Source organism: Rhinolophus ferrumequinum, chromosome 5, assembly GCF_004115265.2.
Source record: "Rhinolophus ferrumequinum isolate MPI-CBG mRhiFer1 chromosome 5, mRhiFer1_v1.p, whole genome shotgun sequence".
Lineage (NCBI taxonomy): Eukaryota > Metazoa > Chordata > Mammalia > Chiroptera > Rhinolophidae > Rhinolophus > Rhinolophus ferrumequinum.
In genome coordinates this window covers 8455538-8475095 of record NC_046288.1, presented here as the reverse complement: position 1 = coordinate 8475095, position 19558 = coordinate 8455538, and the positions used below count along the sequence as shown (strand labels likewise).

The following is a 19558-nucleotide window of genomic DNA, read 5'->3' as shown; positions in this document are numbered from 1 at the left end:
AGGCCCTGCCAGGAGGCCACGAGCTGGTATGCTCAGTGGTCAGCTTCAAACCCAGCCAGATCATCACCGGGCTGCCTCCAAGAGCGACACACCCAAAGGGCACACTGGGTAGGCAGCAGAGCCCTGCTAAAGTGAACCCTGCTCTGTAGGGTCAGCCCCTGCACAACAGCTCCTTCACTGTAGTCACAGCCAGTCCTCACAACTAACCAGCCTGAGGGTCAATCCCTCCAACTGATGTAAAAATAGCAACTAAGGCTCAACTATATCAGGAGGGCACACACCACCCATACAAGGAACACACCAGGAGAACCCAGGTCTGGTGACCAGGGAGACTGCACCACTGGCCCCACAAAACACCTATTGCATAAGGCCACTTTACTAAGACCGGGAGACATATCAGTCCTATCTAATACACAGAAACAAACACAGGGAGGCAGCCAAAATGGGGAGACAAAAAACATGTCCTAAATAAAAGAACAGAACAAAGCTCCTGAAAAGGAACTGAACAAAATGAAGGCAAGCAATCTACCAGATGCAGAGTTCAAAATACTGGTTATAAGGATGCTCAGTGAACTCAGGGAAAACTTCAACAAAGAGATAAAAAAACATAAAAACGGAGCTAGAAAACATAAAAAAAGAACCATTCAGAAATAAGTAACACAATAACTGAAATGAAGAATACATTAGAGGGAATCAACAGTAGATTAGATGAAGCACAGGATGGAATCAGTGATTTAGAAGATAAGGCAGCAGAAAACACCCAAACAGAATAGCAAAAAAAGAATCCGAAAAAATGAGGATAGTTAAAGGGGCCTCTGGGACAACATCTAGTATAGCAATATTCATAGGGATACCAGAAGGAGAAGAGAGCAAGGAATTGAAAACCTATTTGAAGAAATAATGACAGAAAACTTTCCTAACCTGGTGGAAAAAAAATAGACATACAAGCCCAGGAAGCACAAAACGTCCCAAACGAGATAAATCCAAAGAGGCCTACACCAAGACACATTATAATTAAAATGCCAAAAGTTAAAGACAAAGAGAGAATCTTAAAAGCATCAATAGAAAAGCAGTTAGTTACCTACAAGGTGGCTCCCAAAAGACTGTCAGTTGATTTCTCAACAGAAACTTTGCAGGCCAGAATATATTGGCATGAAATATTCAAAGTGATGAAAACCAAGATTACTTTACCCAGAAAAGCTATCATTTACAACTGAAGGACAGGTAGAGCCTCCCAGACAAGAAAAAGCTAAAAGAGTTCACCAATACCAAACTAGAATTACAAGGAATGTTAGAGGGACTTCTTTAAGATGGAAAAAAATAAATAAAAAATATGAATGGCAATAAAATGGCAATAAGTACATATCTAACAATTACTTTCAGTGGAGATGGATTAAATGCTCCAATCAGAAGGTAGAGTTGCTGAATGCATAAGAAAACAAGACCCTTACATATGCTGCCTATAAGAGACACACTTCAGGTCGAAAGACACACACAGACTGAAAGTAAAGGGATGGGGAAAAAGGTATTTCATGAAAATGGAACCAAACAAATAAAAAATCTGCAGTAGCAATACTTATACCCGACAAAACAGACTTTAAAACAAAGGCTTTACAAGAGACAAAGAAGGACCCAGTATTCCCACTTCAGGGTATTTATCTGAAAAAACCCAAAATGCTACTTCAAGGGGACGTGAGTATCCCTATGTTCATTGCAGCATTGTTCACAATGGCCAAGGTGGGGGCAGCCTGGGTTCTATCAATGGAAGAAAGGATAGGAGATACACATACACAATGGAATATTGCTTGGCCAGAAAAGGGAATGGGTTCTTGCCATTTGTGGTGGCATGGATAGAGCTGGAGAGTATTGTGCTGAGTGGAGTATGTCAGATAGAGAAGGACAGATGCAATGCGATTTCGCTTATATGTGAAATCTAAAGAACAAAATAAACAAAACAGATACAAACTCATAAATACAGAGAACATTTTGAAGGTTACCAGATGGGAGGGGCTATGGGGGATGGGTGAAAAATGGGAGGTGATTAAGAAGTACAAATTGGTTGTTACAAAGTAGTCGTGGGGATGTAGGGTATAGCATAAGCGACATAGTCAATAATATTGTAATAACTATGTATAATGCCAGGTTGGTAGTAGACTGACTAGAGGGATCACTTAAATTATATAAATGTCTAACCACTGTGCTGTATACCTGAAATTCATATAAAATAATATTAAATTAAATTGAAGTTTAATATTAAACATTAATTTAATATTAATTTTGATTAAATATTAAATTGAAAAATTAAAAAAGGGGGGAAGAAGAAGGGGAATAAGAGGTTCAAATTTCCAGGTATAAAACAAGTAAGTCTTGGGGTTGTAATGTATTATGGGAATATAGTCAGTAATATTGTGGATAGAGTGGTACAGTGTGAGATGGTTACTGGAGTTATTGTGATCACTTCTTTAGGTATATAAATGTTGAGTAACTATGGCATACACCTAAAACTAATATAATATTGTATGTTAGCTATATTTTAATAAAAATCTTAAAAAAATAAGATCATCAGTTCCTATGAACAATATACATATTCTTTAGTAAAAGTACTTTATAGAACAGAATTTTATTAGAGTTCCCCCCCACCCTTTCGTTCTTCATTTTTGGCTGAGGTTGGTGATAAACACAGTCTTGTTCTCCAAGGATAGTCCAGAAAACGGAAAAATATTACACATAAACATTAGAGACAAAAATAAATATTGTGTGCTTGTGGACGTTAAGTCTATCAGCCTAAAAGAGGAATCATATCTTTTCTCATTCAAAAGGTACTTACAGAGTGCCTAGTACATGCCAAGCACTGTGTTAGGGACGGGGACTCAATAAGGGGCAGAGTATAATGAGAATGACTAAAAACAGCTACTATTAGCAGTTACTGCTATGTTATTAAACATAGCAGTCACTGTGCTAAATGCTATATAAGCATTACCTCTTTTATTCCTTTCAATAAATCTATATATAAACTGTATTTCACAGATAAGGAAACAAGGTTACTGATGTCCCTAGAATCACAAAGCTCTCTAGAAAATTCTCTAGGACCCTCTCTAGAACCTACTACAAAGAAAGCCAAGAGGAAGAAGCGCTTAAGACTTCCCAAGGGAGTCAGAGAAGGAAGATCTTCCCCAACAAGGAAATGCTTACACTGAGTATTAGCAGGATTCTAGTACACAGAGCAGCAAAGAAAACGTACATTGTATTTTACACAGAGGAAGGAATATGGATTTGTCACAGACTAAAGGGGAACACAGCATAAACACAAGTAACAGATTCACAGAGAAGACTGCTAGAGTTTGAGACTGGACAAGCAGGCAAAGGTATCAGCATAAATTCTCTTGTATGCCAAGTCTGTATGTGCGTAAACATTTCTTATAAAATGCGTATTTTCCCCACAATCGAGGAAGAACCACTGAAGAACTTAGATCAGGGAAGTATTACAATTGGAGGCAAAGAAATCCGTTATGACACTGTTGCCAGAGTTCCAATGGGTGGCAGGCAGACTGCACTTGGGCAATAACATGAGATTTGAGACAAAACTTGAGAGACATCCCAGATTAAAAGTGGCTTGACTAAGGATGAATTTTCACATAAAGGTGGCCCAATTTAAACATCTAAAACTTAGGAATTCAACTGCAGAAGAAGTCAAGCCTACGAATTTAAATTCAGAAATTATCTACGCCAGATAATGATAGTAGGAGCTGTCAAAATAAATGAAAAGATCTTCAATAAAAGCAAAGATTCTCAATAAACATTTGTTGAAAGAATAAAGAGTGAATTTAAAGTGAAGAAAAAGGAGACTAGCTTTAGGAAATGACCATAAGAATATTAAGAAAAAAGGAGTTACACTATAACTGAGGTAGGGAAAAATCAGAGGTCAAGAAAGAAGAAAACTTCAAAGGAGCCACCTGTATCAACAGGGAAGTCAAAGGACAGGCCACCTGGAAAAAGACCATTCAGCCAATGACAGCTGAGAATTCACCCTTCCTTCCTAAGTTTTCTGAAAGATATCTAATCTGTTGCCACTGAGCATTCCAAACGTTAGTTTTCACCCTTTTACTTGTCTGTTACCACTATTTCATCTTAAATTGAGTTCTCTCCAAGTTTGAATGTTACTTTATAATTTTATAAGGCTGTGCATCTAAGGTCTTAAGGCAACATTTCCAAAACGTAATATTGATGGCAAAAAAAGTTTTCATAAGAGTAACACAGGTTAATTCCAGACCATTTCTTAAATCATGAAACTCACTTTATTGCTCACATGTGTTCCTTGTACAAAGACCTCAAATATACTGCGCACTGGTTCTATCCACACAAGGGCACCGAACTTGGTTTCAACATCAAATAATCTTTTACTATTAAAGTGCACAAAACTAAATGGACATACAAAGCTCATTTTTAAAATAAGCATTTACAGAGATAGGCTAATAATAAAAAGATTCTAAGAAATAAGACCTTAAAATTAAAAGCCAAAAAATAAAGCCAAAGAACTACCAAAATACAAAAATAATTTACATAGAAAAGCATTCTCAAGAACTTAAAATATTTACCTTTTTTATTCTTTTACAAGGACATCTAAGTTTTACCTTCTGGTTACAGTTAAAAGGACATTCACCAGGATGGCACATCTCTTTGCATCTATGACCACAAGGAAGCTAAAATAAAACCAAAATAGAGCAATTACATATTTGCATTTTAGTCATACCCTGCTTCCCCTCCCCCACAACAACTATTTTAAGAAACAGTCCATCACAATGGGGTCAATCAATCTTAGATAATCGGTTAATTTTTCAACTTTTTTCTTTAATTAACCTTAATTATAATCAAATCACATGACCATTTTCTGTTAGATGTGCAAGTATGTGTTATCTCAAAAGCCAAGTTATAGTCTGCAAGAGCTGAAAAGCAGTCACAAACTATTAGAATGCATACTATAGTAACTGTATCTTCATTACAGATTTCACAGCAAAAGGTTTTTCTGAAACATCCAAACCTGATATTCCTTTAAAGATGAGATGCCCTACCCTTTCCACTCAAAGTGAGACGGTTTTCTTCCACCCTGCTCAGCCCTTACCGTCATTCTGCTAGCACCTTCATAAGTCCTATCAAATGGCTTACCAACAGCCAACACTGTCTAGTTCAAAATGTTCCATTTTAATCCCAATAATTTAAAAAGCTCTCTTTACAAATAACTATGGAAAGCTTGCAAAACAATATTGTTGGTGGATAAATACCCTTACCATTATCACCATAGCTAGCACTTACATATACTAAAACCTTTACACGTTGACCACTCATTTAATACTCAGATAACACTCCCCAGTAGGTATTATTATTGCTTCCATTTTATATAAGAACAATTTGAGTTACAGAGAGGTTAAATAATTTGCCCAAGTAAAAAGCACAAAGCTTGTGTGGCAATAATAAAACCAAATCCAGAAAGAAAAAATTAAAGTGGAAATGTGTATGTGTAGGGGCACAGTTTAAAGTTGGAGTTCTTAGTGGTATCTTTAAATTCCCTTTTAAATTCAAACCTAATGTAACAGCCCACAGAGTGCCTCTCAGAGAAGCAGTAGAGCTGAAAGGATATGCTTATGCTATTTCCACAGTTCACTCTTTCACTCACATCCAATAAACATTTACCAACCGCCTAATATGTACAACCAGGGAACCAGGGACTAGATGCAAAGATGATTGTGACATAGTCCTTGCCCACAAGAAATCTACAGCACAGGGGAGGGGACTGCAGATTAGTGACACAGTTCTTGGCTAATCCTAAATGTGACTTGATTCTGTAGCCTAGTGATCCCCAAAGTGTGGTCCAGACCAACAGTATCACCATTATGTAAGAATTTATTAGAAATGCAAATTCTTGGGCCCCACTCCAGGCCCACAAAATAAGAAACTCTGGGGTTGGGCCCATCAAACTGTTTTAACAAGCCCTTGAAGTGATTCTTTTTTTAATTTTTTCTTCTGTGTCTGTAATTTTTTTTTTTTTGTAGTTCATTTCTTTTTTTTTTATTACTTTCAGGTGTACAAAACCATGTAATAGTTAGACATTTACACCCCTCACAAAGTGGTAACCCCCCGCCCCCAATCTACTACCCCTCTGACATCATATATAGCTATTACAGTTCCACTGACTCTATTCCCTATGTTGTACTCCACATCCTGTGATTATATATACATTAATTTATTGTTGACATTCATTATTATTCAGCTTCAGCTTCAGGAGTATACTGCAGTGGTCAAGCATCTACTCCGTCCATGAAGTGGTCTCCCTAATAAGACAAGTGTCCATCGGATACCCTGCAAAATCTTTACATTATTGATTCCCCAAACTGTCTTTCATATCCCTGTGGCAATTTTGTGGTTACCAATTTGTGCTTTCTAATCCCCACGCCTTCTCCCTCATCCCCACCCCTCTCCCATCTAGCAACACTCAGGTTTTTCTCTATATCTCTGAGACTGTTTCTGATTAGTTTGCTAAGTGAAATAAGTCAGACGGAGAAAGACAAATACCATATGATCTTACTTATATGTGGAATCTAAAGAATAGAATAAATGAAATGATTCTGATGCACACTAGAATTTGAGAATCACTGCTGTAGCCTTCCTTACCAATGTCAAGAGGACACGAACTCGAATGAGTCCTATTAGACACAATGAAATTCACTTGTCCACTCCTAGGTGTTCCAAACTATAATAGCCATTTGGATTGTTCCCAGCCTAAGGATATATTTTTCAAGAAAGCCCAAGGAGACTCTAGTAATACCAGAGGCTTCAGAATGGCCTAGAATCCAAAATCAGGAGTATGGATAACAAATTTTCTAATATACAGCGCCCTCTCATCTAGTCCCACCAAATGTCATTACAGCATCACAAATGAATCACAGCCAAATGGCAGGATTGCAAATTAGCAATCCCTGAATTAAATTATCTTATTTCTAACTACAATATCATACCAATTTATTGTGTCAGGTTGAAAATAAAACATTCTCACCTACTTATTACTGGGAGTCTGAATTTGGACAGAAGAAAATTTATTTTAACAAGAAAAACTCAAGATTTGAAGAATTCAGAAAATTAAATTTGAAATACCTCATGCCTCTAGTTTTACTTATATTAACAAAGAGATGATTATTATAATAATCATTTACTGCTTGAAATGGTCTCTTGTAAAAAAAATCCTACATAAATTTTGAAATTCTCAGGTTTTAGTTCTAAGTTATTAAACAGAAATCCATTAAAAATTGTCCAAAGTTTTAGTTAAAAGGAAATACTGTTAACAAAAATGCTTATTATACACCAATTTGTTTTATTTAGTTAAAGAGATTACTATATTTAAGACTTTACTGTCATCTCTTCCTGACTCTAAATAGGATGAGAAACACTTAGGTAAGTGTACAGACCAAGAATTAAAATAAAAGAGATACTACTAGTACACCTGTAAGTCAGAAAGATTCCTTTATAAATGTCGACCCAAATTGTCACCTCCCTACCTCCAACAACAAAAAGAACACCCTCAATTTAAGATTGGTCAAATACAGATGGACAACTTTGGTTTCTCAAAATATTGCCAGGATAATTCAATAGCGAATTTTACTCTGAACAATTTTTTGGAACCATTTTTGATACTTTTAGTTTGAATAAAATGCATCTACAAACAACGAATCTTTAAAAGCTTAATATATGAATGCTTTATACTAATTAATTCAAAATAATAATGAACTTTAAAGTTCACACACACCCAGACATATCTGTTTTTTTTTTAATAACCTACTATGAATTTACTAACTGCTTATGACCCACACAGTTCTTGACCTATTTATATTTTAAATTTGAATCACATTATGGGGGTGAACATTAGGTGAATACTTTATTGCATAAAGTGTATAAGCTATCTTTAAAACAGCTTTAAAAATATGTTCAAAGGGTCATTTCTAGTCCTAATATCCCCAAATTTCATAGAGATATGCATCTACTCTAATAATATGTATTATATTTTTATAGACATCAATCACAATTTTCTTTCTGGACCCACATTTTTAGTAGGTCCAGAAAAGACCTGAAATAGAAGACCAAACAAGAACAGAGAAAATCCAAGAGAGACTATGCCCAAGAGACGCAATTTAAAAGGTTCTATGAAAGCTTACCTCTTTAGGACACTGATTTTTGCAACAACTGAGGAGGTTCTTCTCACTTACATCAGCTGTGGTTATTTTTCTAAAAATAGGAAAGGATGTTTTGATGATATTCAAAGTCCATTTTTATAGCATACTTTCCAAAAATAACAATTTCAAACGTATCTATAAAATTGTCTTATTTTTTTTCTTGAGAAATATTTTAATTTTATGTCTATCTGTAACAATTATCTTCAAATTTCTTAATGGTTCTGATGAATCAAATCTTCCAGCCCTTTATCAACTACCAACAAATCAAATGCCAAAAGGGCAATCACTGCAAGAAGGAGGTACAAAACACATAAATATCATCTGTGCCTTGACTCTCTTTAATAGTTCCTGTACTAACTTTCCCTATAGGTCAATCACTATTCATAATTATAACCCTCCTTAAAGCCTTTACATAAAAGATTAAAAATTAGTAGTTTAATCTGTTAATACAAATTTAAAAATTTAGGCTATTCAGTGGAAAACGCAATAAGCTTATTAGAAAAGCCTTTTCAGTTGTTTTTGGATAAGCTGTCAATTAATGTTAGAAATTGATTCATTTTAGATTAGATCATTTTATCAAGTCTGTGCTTTTATATCTGACTCAGTAGGTAATTCAGAAATAGTCAGAAACACCAAGGAATAAAACTTTCTAATAGATAGTTGAATAGAACCACAGTAGATACTGCATGAGTCAGTGACAATCTATAATAAAAATCCCTATCTTACCTATCTCATTTTTCTCTTTCCCATTACTATCTTCTTTCCTTTACTCCTTTCCTGCTTTTTCTATTTCCCTTTACTAGACATAATTGCCAAAATACGCCATAAGGTTAGCCTCACTAATGTCAAAACTATAACCTTATTATCTGTATCAAATTAGCTATGAAGGTACTCTAAGATAACATATGCAATTTTCTTGGCAAAATTTCACTTAGTGATATCACAAAGTTTTTATCCTGACTCTACTAAATGTATATTTTCATTCTTACAAGTACAGTGCTCACCTCTGAACTTAAGAGTTAAAATCATTTTGTTCCTGCTCCTCTATAACTAGGAAAAATTACCTACTTTTCAAGGTCTGTATCTTTTATATCTAATTTCTATAGATAAATATACATGAAGCAGAAAAGGGCTAAAAAGAAAAGATGACTCATGAAATAACTTGCTAAATTAAAGCAAATGAAATTATCAGAACAACTGAGACTGAAGAATTACAGTATAAAAACATACACTTTAAATATATGTATTCAAGAAAAGAAAAAAGGAACTCTGGATTGCTGAGGTAATGGAAGGCACCTCATTCCAAATATACCCACACATCCCTCAAAAAAAAAAAAAACACTCAGCTCATTAATGACAAATAAAAGCACTCAAATCCCATGACGTTGGCATAATTAGAAGACAGAAGTTTCTATAAACTTCAAATTACCTGTAAGTAGAAAAGTAAATATCAATTCCTAGCAGAGCTATTTCTGAAGCTCGCAAAGGAAGTTTTTTCAGAGAGTCAATGAAGTTCTGGAAAAACAGCAGAATTCCAAGAGGGGGAGCTAACATCACACCAGAAAAAGAAAGTCCACCCTAAGTACAAATATACTAAAAATGTCTTGGTAGATCAGAGCACTAACTAAAGGGAAGACACTTTAAAAAGTGCACAACTATCAAGGAGCCAATCTTAGAGAGGCAATACTCTGGGAAAAAGCAGGTAAAAAAGGAAAGGAATCCTTTGAAGATGACATGATAAAGAGAAAAAGAAGGAAGAGGGGGAAATTTATAACCCTGCAAGACCAAAGAAAACAACCTCTTTTTGTTAGTATCACACATAAGTAAGGCAAAATTGCCCTCTTAACTCTCCTCATAAAATTTCTAAAGCTAAAAATTATATTTTATTTTTAAAATTTCAAAAAAGTTAATTTTAACTTTTACAGTTTAACAAAGCATGAATCTTTGAGTGTGACAAAAAAAATTTAAGATAATATTAACAAGCATTTTTCAAAAAAGTATTTCAAAAAACTGGAAATAAAGATATATTCCCAAATTTGACTTGAGTAAAATAAAATACACTTATAAAAAACCTACTTTACAGACTTGGGTGAAATGGAGCTGAACGAGTTAGGTAAATTAAGTTAGATCATGATTAAATAGGAAAAAAGGGGAATTTTTTTCCTCGTTATAATCCACAAGTGAAAATTTGCCCTTTTTTAAGTAAGGAAAACAAAGGTCATATCCTAGTATGATAAATATCATGACAGCAACATATGTAATAAACTCTACCTTTTAAATCTGTAATTTAAAAATTATACCTAAGTAACTATGTGCAAGGCAATTTTTGATCCAACAAAACTCTAGTTTGACAGTTACTTGACCAATCAGTTATAGGAATGCTTCTCCTATATTTTTTAAAACCAGTGATACAAGTTTTTTCCTAACAAAATCTTATACAGAATATCCAAATGGAGAAAACCAGAATCGCCCATGTTAAAATCGGGATGAAGTATCGAGAAAGTGAAATATTCTACATTTCTTCCGTCCCCGTCTCTCTGGAAAACATAGGCCTCTAGAGTCTAAGGACCACCACTGAAAAATATTCCTTAAAGTATACTACATACAAAGCGTTCTGAATTATAAAAAGACATCAAAATAATTTTCATAAAACAAGAATATTTCTTCAGTCCACTTACCTACATTCCACATATAGACTTGTGATCTTGCAGTGACATTTTATTCTAAGCATCTGAACACAAGGAGGACATGCTCCAGGATGACAGGGCAAAACACACGGATGAGGACAACCCACAGGCCGTGACTTAGAGCACCCTTCTTCACACTGAAGGCATTCGGGGCCAGCCTGAGAAACAGCAAGTAAATAAACCACCTAAGTACAGATACCTAACATTCCATATGTAAAAGTTACAAAATGTATATATCGCATTAAAAGAAAGTACTTCTGCAGTTCTTAGAAAGATCTACTAAAATGATGCATGCTTTCATTCATTTTAAAAATATTCAAAATGAAGAACAGCAAGATTATCAATATGACCATTATTCACAAAGATTTTTATGCCTACAAACCTCATTAAATCAAACTGCCTAAGCTTTAAAATGGACTTATTACACGAAATATCTCTACTAAAAATGTAAATTACTTCCTAAAGCATAGTCAGTGGCAGGAAAAACAGAATACTATCAATTCATTTTCACCTAACAAGCACCATCATCATCAAACTAAAGAAATCAATACACTCTTAAGACATAAATAAAAATTCCCAAAGCATTCAATGTTCTGGAGATATTCATCTTATCTTGCCAAAAAGAAACACGTGTAGAGGAAAAACAGAAGAATGACCAGCAGATTAATTTATTTTTAATGAACTTCAATAAGCCAAAACTAAATTACATTTAGTACAAATAATGTATCTCAGTTGTAACTTAACAAGTCACCTCTCTGCTCTAGTAATTTAATAATTTCAATAGTATCTATCTACTAAAGAAGGTTAAAGATTTTTATTACAGGGTACTGTTTATTTTCACGTCATACATGAGATAAAATGAAAGCTACAGATATGGCTACTAAGTTTTAAAGGTTAAACATTTTTTATTACCATACCTAAGTACAGACATGATTATAAGAGTTGTATCAATAAAATTCTAAATGTACGATTAAAAAGTTTCAAATTATGAAAATTCTTCCATAAAAAAATTTCTATTTTTTTATTTTAAAAAGTATATTCATTTATTCCATAAATAGTTATTCAGTATTTATGTGCCAGGTGTTGTTCCATACACTGGGAATATGCAAGATGGAAGAGATCCCTGGCCTAAGGAACTGCCATTTAAGTGGGGGAGACAAAGAACATAACACAATGTCTTCATAAACATTCTGATAAAAGATAAAGCAGGATAAGAGAGAACGATACAGCAACAAGGAAGCCTCCTGAAAATGTTCAGATTTGAACAGAAACTCAGTTAAATAAGAGCCATAAGAACGTAGAGTTACAGAGAAAAGGCATAATAAGTGCAAGGCTCTGAGGTAAGAACAAAATTGGAATGCTGAAGAAATAGCAAGAAGCGGAAGTGAGCCAGCAAGAATGATGAGTGAAGAGGTGGGAAAGGTACTCAGGAGTTAGATCACCATAAAGCCACATAGGCCATCATAAGGCCTTAGGATTTTATTCTTAGAATGACTAACAACTACTAACGGGTTTTGAGCAGGGAGATGACACATGACTTACATTTTTAAAAGATGAATCTGGCTGATGTAATATGACAAAAGTGAGGGTAGAAAGGTTGGATTGGAAAATATTGCAGAAATCTAGGTAGGAGGTGGTAGTGGCTTGGATGAGGAGGTTAGTGGTAAAGGTTATGAGAAATGGTCAGATTCAGGATCTGTTTTAAAGATAAACCTAACGAGATTTGCTGTGAGACAAGGACAATGAAGTTAAGAAAGAAATCAAGCAATGGTCCTCTGTCTCTGATCTGCACAACAGGGTGAACAGAAATGTAACTTTCTGAAATGGGAAAGACTGGGAGGACGGGCAATGCATCACAAAATTTCCAAACATAACCAAAGATAACACACAGTTTATTTCACTTGTTTCTTTATGGCTACGTGGTACATCTGCAATAACGTCCATTTAAATACTGCGAGTGCTGGGCTGGGAGCTAGGACATTGGGGATACTACTTTCTGAATTGCTACTCTCTGAGAGCATCATGGACAAGCCTACTTGGCCAGCTTCAGTTTCCCTATCAGCAACACAAGAATTACACTGATCAGATGAGGCTCCTTCCAGCTATTTAAAAAAAAAAAAAAAAAAAAAAAAATCACTGAATCTGTACTTGCTAAACTATCTTCTTGGATCACTTCCAATACCCTAATTAGGAAACACAGCAAGTCTTGCTGTCAAATATCTCGCTTATGCAGTTCTCGTTTTTAAAAAAGAAAGAAAGAGAAAACAGAAGTTTTAACCCAGGAAGCGATACTGGGATAATGCACAATAATTCCCCAATCAGTCATATCAGCTTTTAAAATGAGCTTTTTCTGATTCATCCGACTTTCTGGAAATCCAGGGAGGTGAGCAATCCTAATTGTAAGTGATGGGATGATGAGCAGGAAAACGGAATAAACATTTGGGTTCTCATCACAAATTGGAAAGCTAATCTTGGTAAGTGAAACATTTTTTCTCATTTTATTGAAATATATTTGACACTGCCTAAATTCAAGGTGTTCAACATGTTAATTTCATATATTTTATTTATATATTATAATATGATTGCCATTATATCAATAATTAGAACCTCTATTACATTACAGAATTATCCTTTCTTTTTGTGGTTGGAATAATTAAGTTCTAGTCTCTTAGCAAGTTCAATGATTACAATGAAATTCTTTTTTTAAAAAGTCAGTGAAACTTGACACATCACACTGCCTTTTAGCAGCATTCGAAAACATTTTGTGCATCACCACTCACTTGGGAATCTTGTTAAAATGCTGAGGTGGAGCCTAGGATTTTGCACATCTAACAAGACTCTGGCTGTTGCCAGTGCTGCGTGTCTGCAGACAACACTCGAGTGGCAGGGGGCTACGACACACATAATTATAGAGAAATGTGTGTGAGTGGTCCCGTATGAATATACATGTATTTTTCTTTTTTATTTAGTTTTGGTGACAGAGTTTTCTCCAAAGAGAAAAGACTATCCTCATTACTCTAGTTCTTCTTTTCATCACTCAAAACATATCTGATCCCATGTTTGCCTGGGAAATACACACATTTCAGTTGCCATCAGCCTCACACCTTTCCCATCAACCACAGTTCCACTCACTGTAGCCAATAGGAATATTGATTGCTAATGGCAGCAATCAGAGCCATTGCACAAAAGAATAGCCTTGATGAGACTGAGATCTGTGGGTAAGGTCAAGGAAGAAACCCAGAGCACTCCTAACAGGCAAAAGAGCTTTGATTCCAGTCAATTCAATAAACACTTATTAAACACCTGCTGTGTCATAGGCTTGTGCTATAACTTAAAGCAGAAACTGCATTAAAAATTCCAGAGGCATTTGGGTCAAGAGATATCATCTAGAAGCCTTTCTCCAATGGGTTTCAATTGAGGTGTTATGGTAAGGAATTATTTGTTTTTAAGTTTCTGAATTATTTCATTTTTAACATATAAATAGAGTAATATAATGTTCACTCACTTGCATTGTAGTAGCCTTCCGTGAGTGAGACATAGGGATGGACATATAGCTAAATTCAGAAAAATTGAACATAACCTAAAACCCATATTTTGCCACATCCACTGCTCAGGAAGTATGGTGGGATAATCAAAGAGAATTCCCCAATCACTGTAACATCTGCTCTTAAAATAAGTTTTTCCTGACTCATTTGATGCTGTGAAAATCTAGAGGAGGAAAGCCATATAAGCAGCTATCCCTTAACTACAGTAGTCAATGTGGTTTTGAATCATTATAATTAAAACTAACAAAGCAAGTTAAATTCTCAATAACTCAATTCATATTAATAATTTAAACATGTAAATTTAATGTTACGTAATAATAAATATGAAGTTTAAAATTTTTGTCTTATTCCTTATTAAACACACTTGCTATTGTTATGATTCCCTATAAAGTGGAAATCTGAGAAAAACATGAATTACTTTTAAAATAAAATTTAATATTATTTAAAAGTTGATTAACCCCATTTGTTTTTCCTCATAAAATGGCAATTTTTAGAAATCTTTGAATAGTTGATTTCCCATATGCTTGTAAAAAAATGCTTTTCTGAATGTTACCCACAAATCATATACCCCATATCAGTGAGGCTATTTACTTCCAACAAAAGATTGGGAATTTATTAAAATTGTGGATATCATCTATCATATATGTCAGGTTTAAAAAATATCTGGGAGCAAATGCTCTAGACTAAATTCAGAACTATACAAACATATATGCATCCAACCTAAGAACATTACCTTGTTTTTGCCAGTGCAGGCACCAATTTCAGTTACTTTGTGGCATTCTTTCATACATGTATGATTCTGACAATCTAAGGTTCGTCCACAAACTCTCTTACAAGAGTAGGGTCCTACAGCATGGCATGGTAGTGGACTCACCTTTAAAAAAAGAAGAAAAGAAAATCAGACTCTCTCTCTCTCTCTCTCTCTCCCCTCCCCCAGCCTCCCCCACCCCCTTCAGCACCCATGTTTCCAAACGACTCTATTATCATTTGAGGACAAGTTTCACAAAGGTCTAACACACTTGCACTAATAATAGTTCTTATTAAAACCAGTAACCTATCAAAAGAATCCAAAAAAGTCAATGTCAAGAAGAAAAACATTCTATTCCTAAAAAGGAAATTCAATGATTCTGTAGTAAATGCGTATTTATAGACTAATTCTCAAATAAAAGCACTACATACTTTTAAAATTAGTAGACAAACTCTTGGCTTTACAACACTAACATAACAATACTTTGTTATTTCTAACAATCCCAGTATAGAAGAGGTATAGATTACAAGCTTTATTTAAAACTTGTACCTCTAACTCACCTCATGCTTCCCAAGACATTGCCTGCAAGAAAAACATAAAATGAAATGAAAAAAATATAAATTCTTCAAAAAGAATACCTAAGAAAAAATGCTAACTCTACTAATTTGTTTTATTAAGAATAAAAAAAGCACATATGGAAATAATAAGTGATTATAGAAAGGCTGCAGGATACAAAGTTAATGCACAAAAGCCAACTGCTCTCCCATATATCAGCAATGAACAATTGGAAACATACCATTTATAGTAGCACACAAAAAAAGAAACACTTAGGTATAAATCTAACAAAATATATAAAACATCCACATGAGGAAAATTATACAACACTCATGAAAAAAAAATCAAAGCCCTAAATAAATGGAGAGGGTTCATGTTTTCTGACAGAAAAGTACAATATTGTTAAGATGTCACTTCTTCCCAACTTGATCGATATTCAACATCATTCCAATCAAAATCCCAGCAAGTTATTTTGTGAATATCAACAAACTGATTCTAAGCTTTATACGGAAAGATAAAAAACCCAGAATAGCCACCCAATACTACAGAAGTACAAAGTCAGAGGACTGACATCACCCAACTTCAAGCCTTCCTAGAAAGCTACAATGGTATTTGGTGAAAGAACAGACAAATAGATCAATGGAACAGAACTGAAAGCCCAGAAATACACCCATGCCAATCAGTTGATTGGTCTTTGACAAAGGAGAAAGGAGAGTCTTCAACAAATGGTTGGTGTTGGAACAGAGGGACATTTGCACAGAAAAAAATCCAGAGGGACGTCATACCTTTGATAATAACTAACTCAAAATGTATCACAGACCTAAATGTAAAATGCAAAACTTTAAACAGGGGAAAATCTAGATGACCTTAGGTTTGGTGACAACTTTTTAAATACAATACCAAAAGCACGATCCAAAGAAAAATGGTTAAGTTTGACTTCATTAAACCAAAAACATCTTCTCAGTGAAGAGCACTCAAATAGTATTAAATGAAAACACTAAAATGAAAAGAGAAGCCACAGAATGGGAGAAAATATTTGGAAAGCACACATCTGGTAACTTGCATAGGTAACTTGCATACACAATATAAAAAGAATTCGTAAAACTCAACAATAAATCAAAACAACCAATTAAAAAATGAGCAAGATCTGAACCCAGAGAACAGACACTTCACCAAATAAGCTTATGAAAGGATGCTCAACATCGTGTGTCATTAGAGCTGCCAATTAAAACAAGGAGACACCACTACACACCTATTAGAATGGCTAAAATCCAAAATACTGACAATAGCAGGTGCAGGCAAGGATGTAGAGAAACAGGAACTCTCATTCACTGCTGGTGAGAATGCAAAATGGTACAGCCACTTTGTTAGACAATTCGGCAGTTTCTTACAAAGCTAAACCAAGGCTTACCACATGATCCAGCAACTGCACTCCTAAATACCGGGGATGCCAAAAAAATGTATACACATGACTTGTATTTGTCTTTTGCTAGTCGTATACATTGAGTATTATATAATTTTAATACAGTTTTTTCCTTTCTAAATGTGCATACATTTTTTGGCACCCTCTGTATTTACCCAATGAATTGAAAACATGACCATTCAAAAACCTGCACATGAATGTCTATAGCAGCTTTATTCATAATTCCCAAAACTTGGAAGCAACCATAATGTCCTTCAATAGGTGAATGGATAAACAAACTGTGGTACATCTATGGAATAGATGGAATATTAATGGAATATTAATCAATGATAAAAAGATGAGCTCTCAAGCATGAAAAGACCTGAAGGAAACTTAAATGTATATTTCTAAGTGAAAGAGGCCAGTCTCCGAAGGCTATGTACTGTATGATTCTACCTATATGACATTCTGGAAAAGGCAAAACTATAAAGACAGTAAAAAGATCAGTGGTTGCACAAAGGATTGAGGGGGAGGGAAGCAAGGAATGAACAGGAATAGATAGCACACTGTTAGGGCACTGAAACTCTTCTGTATGACATGTATGTTAAGTAATCTTCCTATAAAACACATTAAGGAATTCAAAGGTAATTGACTGCAATATGTCAATTTTTGTGCCTATGAATCAAATATCAATGTCTTTTCCTCTGTTTCCCCTAAAGGAAAAATTTAGGCCAATGATAATCATTAATAACTAAACCTAGTTAGAATTACTTCAGACAACTTGGTCCTTCATGATCTACAAGTCCTTAGTAAAAGAACCGCCTCTAATGATTACTAATTGAATATGTACAGAAAGAACCTCTGTGTTAACTATACCTCCCCCTCCACTAAATCTACACACTAAAATTACCCTATTCATGGATATAGCTCCCACTAACACTTTGCCTCCCAACTTGACTGCACCATCAATGTATAAAAATATACATGCTATTTAAACTGAAAGGAAAGTTGTAGAAGGACAAAACAGGAGAGCTTTAAATGTAAAAAAACCCAAGAACCCTCTCTTTAAAAGACTAATACATACGACATACCAATATTCATACCAATTGTAACTTTAGTTGTTGACAACAGTCCCTTTTCTAATTTTAGTTGCTTCTTAGTTCTACGGTTCCCTTCTCTCTGTATTCTATAACCTCTGCTGAAGTACGAACCTTTCCAAGATTCCCTATTACCCTAGATTTGACTCCTTAGAACTCAGTCCAGGTCATTTCCGGGCCGATCCAGGAAACTACTTCCTTTCATTTTCAGTGTTTCCCTTAAATACTCTCCTTCAAGTTTGCCTTATCTAAATCATGGCTTTCCGTTGTCCTCAAGTCGCTTACAGACTAGCACAGGAATCAGGAACACTAACAGATGATGATCTCTTAGATGTATTATTGTAATTGTAAGCACAAGTTGCTATGGAAGCTAAGAACGGTATCAAACTAAAGACTCAAAAAAAAATTCTAGAGGAAGTTTTGAAGCAGTATGGAAAATATATTTGGAAAAGAATGAAGCTGAAGACAGGGAACTAGTTTACAGCCTAGGCCTAAAATGATGAATGGAACAAAGAAAATAGAAAAAGATAACTTAACATATACTTTAAACTATGTCAAAAGATTTTTTAAATGTTAAAATTCTAATACTTACATAGGAATAGGAACTTGGCAAGGAGGACAAGGTAATGCGGTCTGAATAAATGCTGGCTCCGAAGGCTGTTCCCAAGGGCCTGTAGGCTGGTGCTACAAGTAAACGACATACCAATGTTAAGTCACAGGGATAAAATCACATGGCCATTATAAGACTCTAAGAAAATAGTTTCATGTATCCTCCACTCAAGTAGGTTGAATTTTTTTTTAAGTAATCAACAAATTATGCTTACTGAAATATTCTATTCCATCTGCATTCTATCTGATTGCTCCCCTCCACACACATTTGATATTAAAAATTGAGGCTAACTCCAGTTTTTAAATGGCAGAACAAAGGCAACATAGCCTCCTTCACGTCTCATGAGCCAAAGGGAGAGTAAGAACAGAATTATAAACTCCAATTTCCACCAGTAGAAAGTAATCTCCATTTGGTTCACTGTTGTCTCTTCAGCACCTAGAAGAATGCTTAATACATAGTAAGGGCTCAATCAATATTTGCTGAAAATGTGAATGAATCTTTGAGGAAACCAGGAGATCTCTATAATCCTAAATCACATATGTGAAGGAAGACTGCCAAATTTATCTATATCTGGATTATAACATGACTATCACACTGTATTTTCAAACATTTGTTTCTATATTATGAACTTCTTATGACAAAAGACCAAGTCTTATTTACCTTCTACCCCAGCTACTACTACGGTGCTTAATACC

General features: G+C 34.7%; 1 protein-coding gene across 6 annotated transcripts in view; it reads right to left on the bottom strand.

Moving 5' to 3' along the window:
• NFXL1 (nuclear transcription factor, X-box binding like 1) overlaps positions 1-19558 on the bottom strand; it is a 53028-nt gene that overhangs the window by 9594 nt on the left and 23876 nt on the right. For all 6 annotated transcript variants that reach the window (XM_033106511.1, XM_033106512.1, XM_033106513.1 and 3 more), the window contains 6 exons: positions 18846-18937; positions 15760-15781; positions 15185-15325; positions 10898-11064; positions 8202-8271; positions 4596-4700 (listed from right to left, as the gene is read on the bottom strand). In XM_033106511.1, coding sequence (XP_032962402.1) covers positions 4596-4700; positions 8202-8271; positions 10898-11064; positions 15185-15325; positions 15760-15781; positions 18846-18937 — 597 coding nt within the window. The remainder of the gene's footprint in view (positions 1-4595; positions 4701-8201; positions 8272-10897; positions 11065-15184; positions 15326-15759; positions 15782-18845; positions 18938-19558) is intronic.